This window comes from Mesoplodon bidens (assembly GCF_964165515.1).
Source record: "Mesoplodon bidens genome assembly, chromosome: X".
Taxonomy (NCBI): Eukaryota; Metazoa; Chordata; class Mammalia; order Artiodactyla; family Ziphiidae; genus Mesoplodon; species Mesoplodon bidens.
In genome coordinates this window covers 120,145,170-120,166,551 of record NC_138163.1, presented here as the reverse complement: position 1 = coordinate 120,166,551, position 21,382 = coordinate 120,145,170, and the positions used below count along the sequence as shown (strand labels likewise).

The following is a 21,382-nucleotide window of genomic DNA, read 5'->3' as shown; positions in this document are numbered from 1 at the left end:
AGGCGGCGGCAGCGGCGCGTGTGTAGCGGCGGCGGCGGGCGGGAGCGCGGAGGAGGTGGAAACAAGGGGGGCGCTGTCACGGAGACTCCGGCCGCCGGAGACCCCGCCGCAGCGAGGCCACTGGACTCCCCGGTCGCAGGGCGTGAGCGCGCCGACCGGGGCACCAGGGAGACACACCGGGCGAAGGAGGGGGCCTATGTACCCTTCCGCATTTTCCTGGGTCTCTCTCCCGGGCGGTGACGTGACGTGCTGACGGCGGGCCCGTGCCGGGGAGCTGGGCCGCTTTTTGTCAGCTCCGAGCTCGGCCCCTCCTCCCTCCCTCCGCCCGCCCCACCAGCCGGAGCCCGGCCCAGTGCTCCAGAGAAAGGCCGGCCTGCAGCACCCGCCACCGTCGCCGACCGCCCGCACGCCCGTCCGGTGAGTTCCGGGCGCCGCCGCGGCCGCGGGGCCTAGCGCGCGCGCAGGGGCCTGGTCCCGGCCTGGTCGGCGGCCCGCGTGGCGCCCTTCCGCGCTAGGCCGGGCGGTGTGGCGCGCGGCGCCGAGCAGGCCCCAAGGAGGCCGCAGTTAGGCCCGGGGAGGAGCCCGGCTGCCCCGAGCGGCGGCGAAGCCGCGCTCCGCAAACGGGCGGAGGTTGGGGGAGGGTCGGCCGGTGGCCCGGGACGCGGCTGAAGGGCCCCGGGTCGGTGCCGCGGCCGGCCCGGGCACTGCGCGGGGGCGAGGCCTGGCAAGGAGGCGAAGGCTGCAGGCGTGAGGTGAAGGCCGCAGGCCGGCCGGGCCGATTTTCGCTATGTAAATATCGGTGAGGGGGGGGAGGGACGGGGGACAAGATGGCGGCGGCTCGGCGCCTGCAGCAGGGGACGATTGAGGGGGTTGCTGGGAGGGGGAGCCGCCATCTTGAAGGCGGTGTCTGAAGAGAAAATTCCGCTACAGCCCGTAAGGGGGGGTCGGAGAGCGGGTGGCGGCGGTGGCGGCGGCTCCGGTGACGGGTCCCGGAGGCCCGGCACGGCAGCGTGTGCGCGCGGAGGGGGCGTGCTCGCTCCCCACAGCGGCCATTGCCCTCGCCGCCATGAAGTGCGCTCGGGCTCTAGGCGCTCGGCGGCAGCGCCACCTTCCTGCCCTGCCTACCGCAGCCCCCGTGACTAGCTGCTGCTTCCGCTGCGTTTTAGCCGAGCTGCCGCAGGCGGCCTTCGTCGGCGCCCAGCCGCTGGGGCAATCTCGTTCCTCAGCGTCCCCGGCCCCGCGCCTTTCCCCCGCGCTTGTTACAGGTCACTTGAGGGTCCGCCCAGGCATGTGGACTCACCACGGCAAGTGGGACCCCAAGACATTTTATTTTTACCTCAGCGAAGTCACACGTGAATTAGAGTGCTTTAGATGCGGTTGTTTTCCAACAGTCACTGCCTTTTCGAGTAAAGAAAGAAATAAAGGAATAATTTTTTAAAAAAAAATTGATAGGAAAGAAGTTCTCACTCTTTCATGTGGTAAGGGGAAAAGTGCAAATTGCACAGCGCGGAAACGGAGAAATAAAAATTTTACGGAGTCGTTTGAATTTCATTAATTTGGAAACAACTTTCTAGAAAAGGTGCATTTAAGCTATTAGCGATCTGTTGGTAGTATTTACTATTTTTCAGGAGTAAGAAAAGGGCAGAAGGTTTTATTTTCTTATTGAAGGACAACGTAATGTGATGCAGTACTTATTGTTCCTGTACCTGGTATGGTATTCTATTTGATTTGAAAAATTCTAAGGTGGAATTCCACTCCTTAAAGTAGTTTTGATTGCATACCACACTACTGTGAGCTCGGTGCTAGGTGCTACGAAAGATTCAAAAGGTTCTTGTAATGCAGACGGTGGCTCCAAGAAGTTCGTTGTTCAGAGGCAGATGAGATGAGGTGAAATGCAGTGAAGTGCTGCCGGGAAGGTACAGCCAATTATTGGGGTTTCAGAGGAAAACGAGGTTAGGTGACATTTCGAGAAGGTTACTGAAGGATGGGTACGACTTTGTTAGACTGAGATAGGGGTGGGGAAAGGGCATTTCAAGGGTGAAGCTTCTTCAGAAAACAGCAAGTATGTGTAATTTGGCTGGAGTAGACGGTGTAGGTAGGGGAGTGGTAGCTAAATAAGGTAGATGGAGCTTGCTTTCCAGGTGGAGGGGCTTATACTCAATGGAGGAGGCCAGGGAGCCCTCAAGTAATAGAGTGATGACGCACCTGAGCCCGGCTTTATAGTCACTTAGCCCTTCCATTGGCCTAGGAAGTTTCAAAGTTGAGAGATAGTGTGAGAACCAGTGTTCCACTGCAGGAATGATTATCAAGAATGTTCAGAAGTTCAGACAATTTTGCTACTTTTTCAACAATCCATATCTAGTAGGCAGCTACTTCTTTTTTCTGTCCTGATTTCTCGCTCCAAGTAACTTTTTGCTCAAGAGTTATTATAATCTCTGTAATAAACAAACGGGGAGGGGTTTCTAGCTTTTCATTTACCGTGGTTGAAAATTACAGGACCAGTGCTGTGGGTTACTTCACGAAAATGAGGAATGAACCTGTAAGTATCCCCATGGTAATTTTTGAACAAGTCAGTTTTGAAAAGTAGAAGAGCAATGATTAAAAAGACAGCAGCCGTCAGGTGGTCCTTTTGGAATCCCTGTTCTTCCGTCTGGTAAGAGGAACCACCTTTTTGATTAAGAGGGTAATAACTAAGGCTGTTTACTAAGCTAAGCCTTCTCATGTTGTGATTAATATTTGAGCTCTTCTCGCTGCACATTTGGGAATGTGTTTCCTAGAATTTTATGATACGTAAATTTATAGGTAGCATAAATATTCACCAGAAAGTTGTTTCAGTTTTTCTATTTTTCCTAAACTGCAACAGGTCAGAGCAGTGATTGCTCCATGAGGGGAAGGGAAGGAACTGAATATTCTCATGTTTATCTTAAAGGGCTATGGTTTAGAAAAGTTTGAGACACAGTGCGTTCTAGGAGGCTGACTAGAAGCAAGTTGCTAAAGCAGTCTGTGGTCGTTGAGATGGTAAAGGTAAACGTAAACTTGAAAGAACCAGTTGCTTTATATCTTGACAGCTGGGAAAGACATAGAATTCTAAAAGAGAATTGTATTGCTGCACACGCAGTGCAGCAGCAGTACGTGTTCCAGTACAGCAAGGGTGGATGACTAAGATTAAGAGTTGGACTTCAGTCGTATAGTTAAGAAGACAGGAGTGTATGGTTTGGAAGGATTTCTGTTGGAAACAGTTAAAGTGCTTTTTGCCTGAAAGGGTGGTCTGGAAAACTGGTGGAACAACTGTCTTGGATAAATGAGGTGTTGGTTTTTAACTTGTGTATCTTTCAGATAGATGCAAGTTTCCTTTTTAAAAACATGCTCACAATGCATTGAAGAAAAATTTTTTTCCACATTGCTTTTTGTAAATGCTTCCTCTCTCAACCTACCTGGACTTGTATCGCCACTTATGACCTTGTTTGTACTATTTGTGTTTATGCACACTGGCAATTCCAGACTTTTTCTTTTTTACTCTTAAACTCCTCAACCTGTCCTTGAAACCCCTCAGCCTCAGCAAAGATTACCTAATCTTTTACTTAAGCCAGAAAGATAGACAGCCATCTGATCTAAGCAATTGAATTTCCTTCCTTCCACTTCATATTCTTCCTTTGTCTCTCCCTAGGCTGTCCTCCTGTTCTTCACTTGTGGGAAGAATTGGCTTCCTTCAGGCCCAGATGCTCTGCCTGTGGGATCCACTGGTCCCAAAGGATGGAGCTCTGTCAGTGTGATTCTGCCACTTGCATCATTGCCCTCTAACTCTGCTGATGCCTTTTCCTCTCCTTATAAACAGTCCTAGGTTTGCTCATCTTACAAAAACCTCAGCTGTCTTATCTCTCCTTTCACCAGCGTTTTCATTTCTTTTCATTCCACTTTTCCTAAATCCGCTGTTTCCCAAACTGGGAAACTTCTACAGCATGTCAGCAGGTGTGTTATTTAAAAGTGTTCTTTGTTTCAGAAACTCTGTACTTTCTCTGCCTTCTGTTATGGGATTTTCCTCAAGGTCAGTTGTCTATCCTGTTCTCTTAATCTTCTTGCGTGGTTTTTGTGCCCTTTACCATGCCCATCCTCTCTAGTTTCTCTAGCATTGCCTACTGACCACCTCCTTTCAGTTGTCTTACTGTCTGAACAAGGCTGAAACCAAATTTATCTGGAACGTAGTAGATGCCCAGTACTATTTATTGGGAAAAAAACTTTTTTTTTAAACGCAGAGCCCCTAAAACAACTCCTGCTTCTAGCTTTCTTTCTGTTTATGGCACCATCATTTTTCCGGGCTCATTCTTCTGTCTCATATAGCAATGTAGGTACGTTTTAATTTAGCGTTTAACCTTTTATATTTTAGCTGTGTATTTGTATTTTTGTTAGCTTTTCTAAACTCTGGATGTAGAGACAGGTTCTCATTTATCCTTGTCCCAGAGCATTACCTGGTACATGGTAATGACAGTTATCTAAAAGCAATTCTCTCAATCTTGGGGTGCAGAGAATTTTGTGTAGTTGAATCGTTTTCAACTATTCAAGCATCTGTCTAGTCACTGTATCCTTTGAGCAAGGGGTGTGTGTAGGAAGGCATATGCCACATAAGCTGAGTAGGCCCCGCCCCCAGCGCTTAAGCTTGGGGTTAATATGGCCAGTGTATACTTAGTCCTGTCAAGTTAGTTTTCCAAAGAACTTTTTATAAAATCCAGGAATCTTGTAACTATATTTTACTCAAAGGGAGGTAACATTTTAAGGAAGCTACGTGGCCTTGAAGAATACAGCCATTAGGATTGAAAAAATATTTAAAATTATGAAATATTTCAGAATTACTGAAAAGCAGGTATCGCCCAGATTTAACAGATCTTAATATTTTATTACATATTTGCTTCATAACTTTCTGTGTTTAAAGAAAGAAAATCTCACAGATTGAAGAGTGCCTCCCTATCCCATTCCTGTGTTTTCTTTGCCAGACATAACCGCTGTCCTAATATGTATGTACCACAAACAGTGTCAAGTACTGCTTTATGTGTTTTAACTTTACATAAGTGGTATCATACTGTGTTTATCATTTTATATATATATTTTTTCACTTAGCAATGTGTTTTTGAGATTTATTTATGTTGTATGTAGATCTAGTTTAGCGGTTCTCAAGAGTGTGCTCCAGGAATTCCCAGGGATCCCAGAGATTCTTCCAGCCTCATTCTTTTGTACACTGCACAAGTACTGTACAGAGCCTCCACGAAACGTGATGTCATGATAGATTGAACACAGACGCAGTTATGGGAATCCAGCTGTCCTCTATCAAGCCCGTCCTTGAAGAGATTTGCAGAAATGTAAAACAGTGCTACTCCTTTCACAATTTTTTGTTTTGAAAAATAGTTATTTCAAAATGTTCATGTTTATATACAGTGGGTTTATTTTTTATGAATACTTTTAAGGTGTCTCAGATTTAATTTCTAATATAAACATCTCTAGATAGAACCCACATAAACAAAAACTCTTTGAGGTCCTCAATTTTTGAGTGTAAAGAGGTCCTGAGTCCAAGAAGTTTGAAAACTACTGATCTGGTTCATTCATTTTACTTGTATTTTAATGTATAAATATACTGTGGTTTATTTATCTTTTCTTAGGGAGGGGCCATTAGGTTGTTAGCAGTTTTCTGCAATTTCAAACGATGTTGTTGTGAGCATCCTTATATGGGGTTCTTCTCTCTTGGGATTATAGAAGTAGAGTCGCTACTTTCAAGAGTCTGTGCATTTGTCAACTCTACTGGGAATTGCCAAATGTCAAATTGTGTTCCATTCGACACGCCCATCAGCTGTGTATGAGCCTGTTTCTCCAGACCACTGCCAAAAGATTAGACTTTGCAGTTTTTTCCAATCTTTTAGGTATAAACGGTATCTCATTGCTGTTTTCATTTTGCATTTCTTAGATTACTCGTGTTGTTGAGCCTTTTTTCCCATGTATTATTAGCCATTTGAGTTTTCTATGACTTGCTTGTGCCTATCCTTGGTCCATTTTTTATTGGATTGTTGCCTTTTTCTCATTGGTTTATGGTTATTCTTTTTATATTCTGAATACTAATGGCTTGTAGTTTTATACACTGAAAATACCATTTCCTAGTCTGTGGCTTATTTTTTAGCTTTGTTTGTGGAATATTTTTTTGTGTAGGACTTTTTAATGTGAAAGTAGTCAGTGTCCTCAGTTCTTTTTCATTTATGGTTTATGTTTTCTTGTATCTGCAAGAAATTCTTCCCCTGCCCCAAGGTCATAATGATACTGTGCTTTTTCATATTTAGGTCATTAATCCATCTGGAATTTTTTTCTCTGTTGTGTGATACAGGAATCTGATTTTATCTTTTTTTTTTTTAAAGAAGATGTTGGGTGTAGGAGTTTATTAATTAATTTTTTTTTTTTGCTGTGTTGGGTCTTCGTTTCTGTGCGAGGGCTTTCTCTAGTTGTGGCAAGCGGGGGCCACTCTTCATCGCAGTGCGCGGGCCTCACTATCGCGGCCTCTCTTGTTGCGGAGCACAGGCTCCAGACGTGCAGGCTCAGTAGTAGTTGTGGCTCACGGGCCTAGTTGCTCCGCGGCATGTGGGATCCTCTGAGACCAGGGCTCGAACCCGTGTCCCCTACATTAGCAGAGAGATTCTCAACCACTGCGCCACCAGGAAAGCCCCCTGATTTTATCTTTTTAGTATGAATTTGCCAAGTAGTTCAGCCTTTCTCCTCACTAATTTGTAATGCAACTTGTGTTTATCGTATTCTCACATATATACATCTGTTTCTACTTTCTTCTGATTTCATGGGTCTGTTTGACTATATACCATACCACTCTGATTTAACAATGATAGCTTTATAGTTAAATCTTAATAAGTGTTCTTTTTCTTAGGAGTTTTAAAGCTATTTTCCTTCCTTTGTTTATTTTTGAGTCAGTTTCTATGAAAAACTGTTGGATTTTTATTGTATTTGCATCAAATTTATAGAATAATATGTAGATACATATAGATGTATGCTAAGTAGTGGAGCTGGGGTCTGAATCTGGGCATATTCTAGTGCTTTTCATAAAGCTCTTGCACAACTTTTGTTAGATTTTTTGCTAGAAAAAAATTTGTATCATTTTTGTTATTGTGAATAGGATTTTCTTTTAGATACTGTTTCTGTATTGATCATGTAACCTTGCTGAACTTTCGTTATTACCATATTTCATAGATTCTGAAGTACATCCCGCCCCCATTTTAATATGTCAGAGATTCATATAGATCTTCATTTGATGGTGTCCTATAATCATTGTTGTCCAGGTAGCAGTCATGATGCAGTTATTGTTTTTACATGCACATACTTGGTCAAGACTCTTCATTTTGTCATCACTTAAATGAGTATGTGCATTGTTGTGTTTTAATTTCACACCCAACAATACAACTGAAGGCAGAAGGAATTGTGAGGTGGGTGTCTTACTGGAAAGAAAATCACATAGATAATTATGGAGCATTTTAAGAAATGCTGCATCAGCAGCACTCTTGTTGGTAGAGGACAGTATTGTTAGGAAAGATTGAATAGCTTTGAGTAGAAAAGCATTCCATAGTAGGACCCTGAATGTGAAGTTTTAGGAGTACTCTACCAATTTCTTTCTTTTTTTTTTTTTTTTTTTTTTTTTGCATTTCATCATTTATTTAACGTTTAAGCTCTCACACTAGATTTTTACAAGCTGGTGAACACTGACAAATTATTTCTCCCACAGAACTATAACCACATGTTTGCAGACAGTATAAATATATGGTTGAGCTAATGTTAATACACATCACCATTTTATCAATTACATAATAAAACAAATTGTCAAATATCCCAAATATTAAGTTACACAGCTCAAAAGACATATAAAATATTAAATGTTTGCTCAATTCATTAGCAGAAACCCTTTTTTTTTTCAAGAGAGGTTGGGAATCACACTTCAAACAAAAATAAAATGGTAAACAACTTCAGATAAGTTTGAAAAAAAATTACAAGAATTTCAGAAATTTTATGATTAAGAATTGTTTTAGCTACAATAACAAAGTATTTCCACCTTTTAAAAAATATTTACTAAATTAAAGCACATATTCTACATGTTCTGCACAAGACAAAGGCAACATTTTACTAAAAATATTTAATAGCCCCCTCCCATTCTTTTTTCAGGCCCTCCCTGTAGGTTGTACCCCAAAGTGCAAACAGTGAAATTAACTGTAAGGCTTTTTGTCTGGAGACATTAAAGACATGTGCTTCTTTTACAATGTAGATTTTCAAAATGGAGGTCTTCTATAACAGCACAAAATGAGATTTATAGAAAGACATTAAATAATCACTGTAAGACTTGGTTAATTAAAAAAAACCAAAATGAGCAAATCTGATGTATACTGGTATGAATGTGGAAGACGTAAACATATTGTGAGCAAATAACATTATAGGCCCTACTTTGTATGTTTGAAATGATGGAAGGAATAAACCACATAAGGTCCAGAGTTTTCTTAGTTCCTGGGATTTTAGTTCTATGTGATTCTAAAAATATACAAGTATTGTGCTGGGTATTTTGGCACCTAGTCTTTCTAAATTTCTTATATATTGATAAGATTCTGGCATGGAAACAGATTTAAAGACATGACTCAATACTGCATGATTTCAGAAAAGGTCAATTGGTACAAACGATAATAAGCACATTTTATTTTATTTTTATTTTTATTTTTATTTTTTTTGCGGTACGTGGGCCTCTCACTGTTGTGGCCTCTCCCTTTGCGGAGCACAGGCTCCAGACTCACAGGCTCAGCGGCCATGGCTCACGGGCCCAGCCGCTCCGCGGCATGTGGGATCTTCCCAGACCGGGGCACGAACCTGTGTCCCCTGCATTGGCAGGCGGACTTTCAACCACTGCGCCACCAGGGAAGCCCATAAGCACATTTTAAATGCTGAACAGCAAGAATCCTTTGCTAAGTGTTCAAGGAGGTTGATCATAACCCAGACATAGAAGTTGCAATTCTGCCAGGCTTGTGGCCTGGTAAAACTGCTTTTCGACACTCCTATGGAAGCTTCATCAGACTTCACGAAGCCAACGTGCTGAGTAATATGTACAACAAATTCCGTCCTGTCTAGGTTCCACTTCCAAGCAATGGCATCAGGCACCCCAGTTTTATTGAAAGCAACAGTTGTTCCTGTGACCATTGGAGTTTTTGAAGCGCAGCCGCATTTTAGGACAATACTTCTCCAAATACAAAAGTTGCTTGCTGTTGAAAGCTCTACGCTGCTTTTGTCTTATCAACTGTACTGCATCTTCATATTTCATTTCACCTTCAATTAATGGTAGGGCGACAAGCACTGGACCTCTCCCAAGGCCTGCAACACAATGAACGGCAATACAACAACCAGGGTCTTCATGGAAGTTAATTTTCACGAAACTTAACCGGTCATCAACAGTCTGGTTAGATGGTGGTGTGCCATCATCAAAAGGCCAGTCGAGAACATGGATGCCTTCTTTCTCCACAAGAGTAGTGTCATAAATTGCTTCACATATTCTTGCTCCTGTGATAACTCCATACTTCTTAAGTTCCTCTATAAATTTGTTTAAGGTCGCATTGGTTGGATAAAGAAATCTCATGTTCTTATAAGTGACTTACACAGGAGCTGGGCGGTTCATTTGAGCCATGTTAATTTAGTTAAAAAAACACTCAGTAGGTTTATGAAAGAATTTAAAAACTTGAATACAGAAACGATGCAAAGAAACTGAGTCTACTTCAATATACTCCACTTGAAATTCTCAGTGCTTTTGAGTATGAAGTTGAGAGTAATAGGAAATGAAATGAACCTCCTAACAAGAAGCAGCAATTCTTCAATTCAGTGATACTGAGGCAATAGAAAGGAAGTGCAACTGAGCTTTACCCCATCCAGGTCAGAACTTTTGTAAAAAATGCTCTGTGGATTTCAGTTCAACACTTCTGTGTCCAGGTTAACCACTCTTATGGGGGCTTCTTGGTAGAGTAGTAATGAATTTCTACAGTTCATTTGTCTGCACAGAAGTTGTGCTGTGCCTGGCAGTAATCTCCACTGCCCTTCAGAAACTCCAGTTTGAAGACTGTGGCCTAATCATACAGCCAGTCCTGAGGTGGCGGTGGTGGCAGGGCCAGGGCGGCGGCTTCGTGGGTGGCGGCGGGGTCACCGGACTCCCAATTTCTTTTGCTTCTATTTTTTCTTCTATATATCCACAGGGTATGATGAAAATATGTCTAAATAAGTCTAAAAGAATTGTCTTGATAAATCTAAAATGAAATTTCTAGATAAAGTATAGCATCAGTTTAACTGGCAGGATATTTTTCTTAGATGTAGGTAAAACAAGGATGCATCTTAAAATTGGCAATATTTTTAGATTCAATGAAATGTGGGAGTAATAACAGATTATTACAGTATATAATTCTTGTATTTTCTAAATAGGTGTGTGTGAGCAAAGATGTTTTATTTCTTCTTTTCCATTCCTTTTTGCCTCCTCTTTCTTTTTTGTTTGTTTTCTTTTTCTTCTACTTCATTGACTAATGCCTCTAGCACAGAGTTGCATGAAAGCATTGATAACAGGCATCATTGTCCACGTGCTTTAATGGAGTGCTTCTAATATTTTATCATTAAGTATGATATTTTCGTGCTTTTTTTTGGAGGGAGGAGATATTTATTAGTTTATGTTCTCTTTTACTTAGCATTTTAGAGTTTTCGTTGATTTTTTAAAATGTTTTTGCAGCATCTATTCGTGTGATGAATTGTATTCATAGATTTTGTATTTTAAACTGTCTTTGGAGTCCCTGGATATTTGCATCCTTTTGTTATTGCCATGTACTTTTCCTTTTTATGCTAACTTCTTAAGATGTGTTGCAGAATAATTCTTCTCCTTTGAAACAAGTTGTATTTCATAGAGATGATCTGTTTCTGGAAACTTACAAGTCATCTGTGAAACTGTCTTTGCCTGGTGTCTTCTTTTGTGAGTTGTTTTTTGATTAATAGTTTGTTTCATGGTGCTAAGTGTTTTGGCTTTTCTTAAGTTGTTGTTATTTATACAAAATGAACAGTATTCTAGAAAAATACAAAATTTCAAATATATTGGTGTAAAATATAGGCTTCTCTAATGACTTTAAAATGTCTAATTTCATTAATTTGTTCGTTTTTTTCTGATGAGTACTGCCAATTACTTGCCTATATTAAGGCTTTTCAAATAGTTCTTTTTTTTTTTTTTTTTTTGCGGTACGGGTGCCTCTCACTGTTGTGGCCTCTCCCGTTGCGGAGCACAGGCTCCGGACGCGCAGGCTCAGTGGCCATGGCTTACAGGCCCAGCCGCTCCGCGGCGTGTGGGATCTTCCCGGACCAGGGCACGAACCCGTGTCCCCTGCATTGGCAGGCGGACTCTCACCCACTGCGCCACCAGGGAAGCCCCAAATAGTTCTTTTTATTGACCATTTCTGTTTCTGCTCCATATGGTTAATATTTCTTTCTTTCTATTTTATTTGAATTTATTCTGACATTTGAAAAATTTAAGTTGGAAGTTTAGCTCATCAGTTTTAACATCTTTATTGGAGTATAATTGCTTTACAGTGGTGTGTTAGTTTCTGCTGTATAACAAAGTGAATCAGTTATACATATACATATGTTCCCATATCTCTTCCCTCTTGGCGTCTCCCTCCCTCCCACCCTCCCTATCCCACCCCTCTAGGTGGTCACAAAGCACTGAGCTGATCTCCCTGTGCTATGCGGCTGCTTCCCCACTAGCTATCTATTTTACATTTGGTAGTGTATATATGTCCATGCCACTCTCTCACTTCGTCCCAGCTTACCCTTCCCCCTCCCCATATCCTCAAGTCCATTCTCTAGTAGGTCTGTGCCTTTATTCCTTTCTTACTCCTAGGTTCTTCATGACATTTTTTTTTCTTAAATTCCATATATATGTGTTAGCACACGGTATTTGTCTTTCCCTTTCTGAGTTACTTCACTCTGTATGACAGACTCTAGGTCCATCCACCTCAATACAAATAGCTCAATTTCGTTTATTTTTTTAAATTTTTAAAGAATTTTTATTTTTGGCTGTGTTGGATCTTCGTTTCTGTGCGAGGGCTTTCTCTGGTTGTGGCAAGCGGGGGCCACTCTTCATCGCGGTGCGCGGGCCTCTCAGTGTCACGGCCTCTCTTGTTGCGGAGCACAAGCTCCAGACGCGCAGGCTCAGTAGTTGTGGCTCACAGGCCTAGTTGCTCTGCGACACGTGGGATCTTCCCAGACCAGGGCTCAAACCCGTGTCCCCTTCATTGGCAGGCAGATCCTCAACCACTGCGTCACCAGGGAAGCCCAATTTCGTTTCTTTCTACGGCTGAGTAATATTCCATTGTATATATGTGCCACATCTTCTTTATCCATTCATTGGATGATGGACACTTGGGTTGTTTCCATCTCCTGGCTATTGTAAATAGAGCTGCAATGAACATTTTGGTACATGACTCTTTTTGAATTATGGTTTTCTCAGGGTATATGCCCAGTAGTGGGATTGCTGGATCATATGGTAGTTCTATTTGTAGTTTTTTAAGGAACCTCCATACTGTTCTCCATAGTGGCTGTACCAATTCACATTTCCACCAGCAGTGCAAGAGTGTTCTCTTTTCTCCACACCCTCTCCAGCATTTATTGTTTCTAGATTTTTTGATGATGGCCATTCTGACTGGTGTGAGATGATATCTCATTGTAGTTTTGATTTGCATTTCTCTAATGATTAATGATGTTGAACATTCTTTCATGTGTTTGTTGGCAGTCTGTATATCTTATTTGGAGAAATGTCTATTTAGGTCTTCTGCCCATTTTTGGATTGGGTTGTTTGTGTTTGTTTTGTTTTGTTTTGTTTTTCTGTTATAGCTCATTAGTTTTTTTTGTTTGTTTTGTTTTTTAGCTCATTAGTTTTTAATCTCTACTCTTACATGCTTTTAAAACTATAAAATTTCCTCTGAACTGTAACTGGTACTGTGAATTTTATGTGAATTGATTTTTATTATTTAGTTAAATATATTGTGGTTTTTAAAATTTTCCTACTGCCCATTGAATTATTGAGACTTTTCAAATTTAAGGAAATTTTTTTGGGCGGTGTTATTATCTCAGTGACATTTATTTCTAATTTTACTACATTATAGTTGGGGGACATTGATTAATAATTTGTATTTCTCTATACTAACAACAAACAACGTGAAAATAAAATTTAAAAGCCAGTACAGTTGATTGATTGTTTTATATTTTGTTTTAAAAGCTAGTAATACAATTTATAGTAAGATCAGAGAACATCCAGTACCTTGAAATAAACCCAACAAAGCTTACAAAGACCTTTAGTGAAGGCATCACTGAGAGAAATGAAAGAAGAACTCATAAATGGAGAGAGATATGATGTTCATGGAAGAGAAGTATCAGCGTTGTAAACATGTCAGTTTTCAATGAAGTCCCAATCAAGACCCCCCACAGGCTTTTTAATAGGCCAGTTCTCATATTTATATGGAAATGCAAAGGGCCTGGAATAGCAAAGGCAGTCTTGATAATAAAAGTTGGAAAACTCACACTACCATATATTAAAGCTTATTATAAAGATGCAGTGATTAAAATAGTGGGTGCAAGGCCAGATTGATCAACGCAACAGAATAGTGTCCGAGAGTAGACCTACATATATGAGGTCAATTGATTTACAACAAAAGTGTGTTGGGATTTTGATTGATTGTAGAGGTTAATTAAGAGAATTAATACTACTGATCCAATATATTCAAGAGCAAGATTGATTTCTCTGTATATTTGTATTAAAAAAAATCCCACTTAGAGTTTTCAGTTACTTACTAATGGTATTTTACATTTTTAAGTGTTACATAAGAAAGCTTTTGTCTTTAAAATAAAAAGCTTTTGCCATCAAGTATATTAATTTTATACCAGCACATTTTATGAATTCATTCTGATATTAAGATTTCAGTTGATTCTCTTGAATTTCCTAGATAAGTCGTATATAAATAAATATAATTTCTTTCAAATAATAATTATATCTTGCATTTCATTATCTTATCTGATTGCATTGCCTATCAGTTCCCATACAATCTTAAATAATAATAGTGTTAGTGGGCATCCTTGTCTTAAGTTTGACTTTAAAAGAAATACTTTCAATGTTTCACCTTAGTTCTAATACATGTATTTTTGTTATAAAGTGATACTGATATCATTTTCCTATCTAAAAATACATGTTGTAACATGAACTAGTTTAAGATTTGCATGTGTATTTTTTAAACCAGCTTTACTGAGAGGAAGTTGTTACAAAATTCACCCTTCAAAAGTGTACAATTCAGTGGGGGTTTTTTTGGTAGATTCAGAGTTGTGCTACCATCACCAGTAATTTTAGAACATTTTTATCCCCCCAGAAGGAAACCCTGTACCCAATTAGCAATCACCTCCCACCCCCAGCCCCTGACAGTCTACTTTCTGTCTGTATGGATTTGCCTATTCTTCATGTTCCATATTAATGGAATCCTGTAATATGTGGCTTTTTGCATCTGGCTTCTTAGCATAAGGTTTTCAAGGGTCATCTACGTGATAGCATGTACTAAGATTTCATTCCTTTTTATTGTATTTTTTCTAACTTAAATGTCTTTCTCTTCCAATTTGACTAGTTTAAGTAAAAAAATAGATGTTGAATCTCAACTTTTCAGCATCTATTGAGGCACATCAGGATTTTCCTTTTTTGACCTGTTAATTCGGGCCATTATTTGGTTCCATCCTTGAATTCTAGAATAACCATACTTTGTCAAGGTATCTGTGTGTGTATGCGCGTGCACGTGTGCGTCTATATATATTATATGATGGATCATATTTGCAAAAACTTGACTTGGGATTCATAAATAACCATGTTTGTAGTTTGGTTACATTATTTTTGTTAGGTTTTTTTAAAAATGGTAAATTATTTTTTTTATTTTAAGTTTTGAATTTTATTTTATTTTGTTTTTCTACAGCACGTTTTTATTACTTATCTGTTTTATACATATTAGTGTATATATGTCAATCTCAATCTCCCAATTCATCCCACCACTACCACCACCACCCTGCCACTTTCCCCCCTTAGTGTCCATACGTTTGTTCTCTACATCTGTGTCTCTATTTCTGCCCTGCAAACCAGTTCACCTGTACCATTTTTCTAGGTTCCACATATATGCATTAATATACGACATTTGTTTTTCTCTTTCTGACTTCACTCTGTGTGACAGTCTCTAGATCCATCCACATTTCTACAAATGACCCAATTTCGTTTCTTTTTATGGCTGGGTAATTTTCCATTGTATATATGTACCATATCTTTATCCATTTGTCTGTCGATGGGCATTTAGGTTGCTTGCACGACCTGGCTATTGTAAATAGTGCTGCGGTGAACATTGGGGTGCATGTGTCTTTTTGAATTATGGTTTTCTCTGGGTATATGCCCAGTAGTGGGATTGCTGAGTCGTATGGTAATTCTATTTCTAGTTTTTTAAGGAACCTCAATACTGTTCTCCGTAGTGGCTGTATCAGTTTACATTCCCACCAACAGTGCAAGAGGGTTCCCTTTTCTCCACACCCTCTCCAGCATTTGTTGTTTGTAGATTTTCTGATGATGCCCATTCTACTTGATGTGAGGTGATACCTCATTGTAATTTTGATTTGCATTTCTCTAATAATTAGTGATGTTGAGCAGCTTTTCATGTGCTTCTTGGCCATCTGTATGTCTTCTTTGGAGAAATGTCTACTTAGGTCTTCTGCCCATTTTTGGATTAGGTTGTTTGTTTTTTTAATATTGAGCTGCATGAGCTGGTTATATATTTTGGAGATTAATCCTTTGTCCGTTGATTCATTTGCATATATTTTCTCCCATTCTGAAGGATGTCTTTTTGTCTTGTTCGTAGTTTCCTTTGCTTTGCAGAAGCTTTTAAGTTTCATTAGGTCCCATTTGTTTATTTTTATTTCTATTTTTATTTCCATTACTCTAGGAGGTGGATCAAAAAAGATCTTGCTGTGATTTATGTCAAAGAGTGTTCTTCCTGTGTTTTCCTCTAAGAGTTTTACAGTGTCCGGTCTTACATTGAGGTCTCTAATCCATTTGGAGTTTTTGTGTATGGTGTTAGGGAGTGTTCTAATTTCATTCTTTTACACGTAGCTGTCCAGTTTTCCCAGCGCCACTTATTGAACAGACTGCCTTTTCTCCATTGTATATCCTTGCCTCCTTTGTCATAGATTAGTTGACCATAGGTGTGTGGGTTTATCTCTGGGCTTTCTATCCTGTTCCATTGATCTATATTTCTGTTTTTGTGCCAGTACAATATTGTCTTGATTACTGTAGCTTTGTAGTATAGTCTGAAGTCATGAACGCGTCTGACTCCTCCAGCTCCGTTTTTTTTCCCTCAAGACTGCTTTGGCTATTTGGGGTCTTTTGTGTCTCCATACAGATTTAAAGATTTTTGGTTCTAGTTCTGTAAAAAAAATGCCATTGGTAATTTGATAGGGATTACATTGAATCTGTAGATTGATTTGGGTAGTATAGTCATTTTCACAAGATTGATTCTTCCAATCCAAGAACATGGTATATCTCTCCATCTGTTTGTATCATCTTTAAATTCATTCATGAGTGTCTTATAGTTTTCTGCATACAGGTCTTTTGTCTACCTAGGTAAGTTTATTCCTAGGTATTTTATTCTTTTTGTTGCAATGGTGAATGGGATTGTTTCCTTAATTGCTCTTTCTGGTCTTTTTTTGTTAGTGTGTAGGATTGCAAGATTTCTGTGCATTAATTTTGTATCCTGCAACTTTACCAAATTCATTGATTAGCTCTAGTAGTTTTCTGGTAGCATCTTTAGGATTCTCTATGTATAGTATCATGTCATCTGCAAACACTGACAGTTTTACTTTTTCTTTCCCAATTTGTATTCCTTTTATTTCTTTTTCTTCTCTGATTGCCGTGGCTAGGACTTGCAAAAATATGTTGAATAATAGTGGCGAGAGTGGACATCCTTGTCTTGTTCCTGATCTTAGAGGAAATGCTTTCAGTTTTTCACCATTGAGAATGATGTTTGTTGTGGGTTTGTCATATATGGCCTTTATTATGTTGAGGTAAGTTCCCTCTATGCCCATTTGCTGGAGAGTTTTTGTCATAAATGGGTGTTGAATTTTGTCAGAAGCTTTTTCTGCATCTGTTGAGATGATCATATGGTTTTTCCTTTTCAATTTGTTAATATGGTATATCACATTGATTGATTTGCGTATATTGAAGAATCCTTGCATCCCTGGGATAAATCCCACTTGATCATGGTGTATGATCCTTCTAATGTGTTGTTGGATTCTGTTTGCTATTATTTTGTTGAGGATTTTTGCATCTATATTCATGAGTGATATTGGTCTGTAATTTTCTTTTTTTGTAGTATCTTTGTCTGGTTTTGGTATCAGAGTGATGGTGGCCTCGTAGAATGAGTTACGGAGTGTTCCTTCCTTTGCAATTTTTTGGAAGAGTTTGAGAAGGATGGGTGTTAGCTCTTCTCTAAATGTTTGATAGAATTCACCTGTGAAGCCATCTGGTCCTGGACTTTTGTTTGTTGGAAGATTTTTAATCACAGTTTCAATTTCATTACTTGTGATTGTTTTGTTCATATTTTCTGTTTCTTCCTGGTTCAGTCTTGGAAGGTTATACCTTTCTAAGAATTTGTCCATTTCTTCCAGGTTGTCCATTTTATTGGCGTAGAGTTGCTTGTAGTAGTCTCTTTGGATGCTTTGTATTTCTGCAGTGTCTGTTGTAACTTCTCCTTTTTCGTTTCTAATTTTATTGATTTGAGTCCTCTCCCTCTTTTTCTTGATGAGTCTGGCTAAAGGTTTATCAATATTGTTTATCTTCTCAAAGAATAAACTTTTAGTTTTATTGATCTTTGCTGTTGTTTTCTTTGTTTCTATTTCACTTATTTCTGTTCTGATCTTTATGGTTTCTTTCCTTCTACTAACTTTGGGTTTTGTTTGTTCTTCTTTCTCTAGTTCCTTTAGGTGTAAGGTTAGATTGTTTATTTGAGATTTTTCTAGTTTCTTGAGGTAGGCTTTTATTGCTCTAAACTTCCCTCTTAGAACTGCTTTTGCTGCCTCCCATAGGTTTTGGATCATTGTGTTTTCGAAAAATGGTAAATTAGTTTTGTAAAAAGAATTGAGATGGCTTTCCTCCTGTGTTCAGCTAGCTTTGGGAAAAGCCTTAGAGCTTTTTGAAAGGGTAACAGACATCTTTCTCCACCCCCCCCCATTTTATGGTGATTGGGTTCTCTATCTCTTATTGAGTTAATGCTTGTAAATTAACATTTCTCTTCAGTGTGCTAGCATAGAATTATAGACTGTTTTCTTACAAGTTTTTTACTTTTCCTGTATCTATGTGTTTTTTTCTTTATTTCAAATTATGTATGTTTGTGCTTCCCCCAGTTTCCTCCTCTCTTTTAGATTATTATCTAGTAGTAGTTTCCTATCTCCCCAAATCCCTGAAAAAAGCAGGCATGGATTTTGTTGGGGGTGGGGTGGGGAGTGCAATGTAAATTAGCTGATTCCCTAGCTTTGCCCCAGAGAGTGATCATGGAATTAATGCTGCTGATACTCTACCTGGAGCTGATACTCAGTGGAGCATGCCCATTGTTGGTCATGTAAGAAACAGGTGGGGAGGGGAGGGGGGATTAGATGAAGGTAGTCAAAAGGTACAAACTTCCTGTTATAAATAAATACTAGAGATGTAATGTGCAGTATGATGAAGGTAATTAGCACTGCTCTATGTTATATATGAAAGTTGTTAAGAGTAAATCTTGAGAGTTCTCATTACAAGGAGAAGAATTTTTTTTTCTGCTTCTTTAATATTGTATCTATATGAGATGATGGATATTCACTAAACCTATTATGGTAATCATTTCATGGTGTATGTAAGTTAAATCATTATCTTATACATCTTACACTTATAGAATATGGAATGTCAGTTATATCTCAGTAAAACTGGAAAAAAAATGATGAGCAAACAGAGAAAGAAAAAAAGAAGCAGGTCTGCAGGTGTATTGCAAACCAGCCCTTTCGTTGTCCAGCCTGTTCTTTTTTTGTTTGTTTTATGATTAAAGGATTTATTAAGTTATAGGTACAAAACATACTGCTAATTGTATTAGCAGAGGATCAATATAAAAATGCTCCATAACTTTGCAAATGTCAATTTAAAAATTTTGTTACAGTTGTTGAAAGGCCTGATATTATATTCTTGCTAGTACAGAGAACATTGTTAGTGTCAGCGTTGAGTTTACAGAGCCTAACAGACCCAAAGTGATGTATTTAGGAAGAGCAATAATAGGAAGCATGTGTGTTCATGTAGGTGAGGGAAAGAGTAGGGTATTAGGTTACTATTTTGGTGCATATATATGGAATCTAAAAAAAAAAAAGATTCTGACGAACCTAGGAGCAGGACAGGAATAAAGACGCAGACGTAGAGAATGGACTTGAGGACACGGGGAGGGGGAAGGGTAAGCTGGGACAAAGTGAGAGAGTAGCACTGACATATATACACTACCAAATGTAAAATAGCTAGGTAGCTGGAAGCAGCTGCATCGCACAGGGAGATCAGCTCAGTGTTGTGTGAGCACTTAGAGGGGTTGGATAAGGAGGGTGGGAGGGAGATGCAAGAGGGGGAGGGGATATGGGGATATATGTATACATATAGCTGATTCACTTTTATACAGCAGAAACTAACACAACATTGTAAAGCAATTATACTCCCATAAAGATGTTAAAAAAAAGAAGTTACTGTGTTGGTCAACTGGCCAAACAGTAATTTTGAGAAGTTTCAGAGTTTAAAAAGATTTAAAATAGTTTAAAAAACTGTAAAGCTGCAGTACATGTTTTTTACAACTGGTTATTAGAAAACTAAGGAAAGCCGCCATTAACTTGAATAAAGTAACATGAAAGTGAGACTGCTTTAGTTTAGGGGAAACCCCCCCCCGAAATTCCAATGCATTATCAGAAAGATTTTTCAGTACAAGGAGACATGTTGCTCATTAAGGAGGAGTTCGATAAGAAAAGCACTTTTTTTGGCTGCACTGCACAGCATGCGGGATCTTGGTTCCCTGACCAGGGATCGAACCTGTGCCCCCCTGCAGTGGAAGCGCAGAGTCTTAAACACTGGACCGCCAGGGAAGTCCCCTGAAAAGCACTTAACTAAATTAACAACTGTGGGAATGACCAGTTCAGAGATGAAGTAAATGCCTGATTTTGGGAAGGATGGCAGGTGCAAGAAAAAGATTTTAAAAAGTTTCTGACAGGGGCTTCCCTGGTGGCGCAGAGGTTGAGAGTCCGCCTGCTGATGGAGGGGACACGGGTTCGTGCCCCAGTCCGGGAAGATCCCACATGCCGCGGCCTGCGCGTCCGGAGCCTGTGCTCTGCAACGGGAGAGGCCACAGCAGTGAGAGGCCCACGTACCGCAAAAAAAAAAAAGTTTCTGATAATACCAACAATTCTTCATCATGTACTGCATTTGACAGAAGTTAACCTTTTTAATTTTTTTTTAAATAAATTTATTTATTTTGGGCTGCATTGGGTCTTCGTTGCTGTGTGCAGGTTTTCTCTAGTTGTGGCGAGCGGGGCTTCTCATTGCGGTGTCTTCTTGTTGCGGAGCATAGGCTCTAGGCGTGCGGGCTTCAGTACTTTTGGCTCATGGGCTCTAGAGCGCAGGCTCAGTAGTTGTGGTGTACGGGCTTAGTTGCTCCACAGCATGTGGGATCTTCCCGTACCAGGGCTCGAACCCATGTCCCCTGCGCTGCTAAGTGGATTCCTAACCACTGTGCCACCAGGGAAGCCCAGAAATTAACCTTTTAAAGATTTCCCCTGACTGTTTTATTTAGTTTAACTCTTCTGTGTGTTGTGTAGTTTAAATTAATCTCCATATTATGTCAAAACAGTCTCCATCCTTTGATCACATCAAGTGTTTCACAAAGTCCACTCCAGTATACCTCACCTAAAGGTGGTTATTAGAGGAAATCATATAAGTAGGATTTCTGTTCAGAGTGTCAGCAAAAGCTGATAAACTAAACTTTTTTTCAAACTTCAAAATCAAAAAGAGTGATCCAAAGAGAATTTGTTAGAGATTATGATATACAGTAGAGTTTTATGTAATGAACATGGATAAATTATTGAGTATATTAAATAGCAATATTTCATGAAGGAGGCCGTACTACTTTACATAACAAAAACTAGGTAGAAAGTGTATGCACTTCCTGGGACTTCCCTGGTGGCGCAGTGGTTAAGAATCCACCTGCCAATGCAGGGGATACGGGGTCAAGCCCTGGTC

The 21,382-nt window shown here is 39.8% G+C and overlaps 2 protein-coding genes across 5 annotated transcripts in view; one reads left to right on the top strand and one right to left on the bottom strand.

Annotated features, from left to right (window-relative positions):
* Positions 1-316: 316 nt before the first annotated feature.
* Positions 317-21,382, top strand: part of ZFX (zinc finger protein X-linked) — a 59,481-nt gene continuing 38,415 nt past the window's right edge. The window contains exon 1 of one of the 4 annotated variants that reach the window (XM_081222469.1): positions 317-417. The gene's annotated coding sequence lies outside the window, so the exon portion shown is untranslated. Of the gene's footprint in view, positions 418-533; positions 790-21,382 lie in introns of those variants that run through there. The other 3 variants (XM_081222465.1, XM_081222467.1, XM_081222466.1) reach the window with 3 other exon arrangements.
* LOC308609146 (protein tyrosine phosphatase type IVA 1-like) lies at positions 8,136-10,083 on the bottom strand. Its single transcript, XM_081222689.1, has one exon. The coding sequence runs from the start codon at positions 9,641-9,643 to the stop codon at positions 9,179-9,181; it is 465 nt and encodes a 154-aa protein (XP_081078815.1). The 5' UTR covers positions 9,644-10,083; the 3' UTR covers positions 8,136-9,178.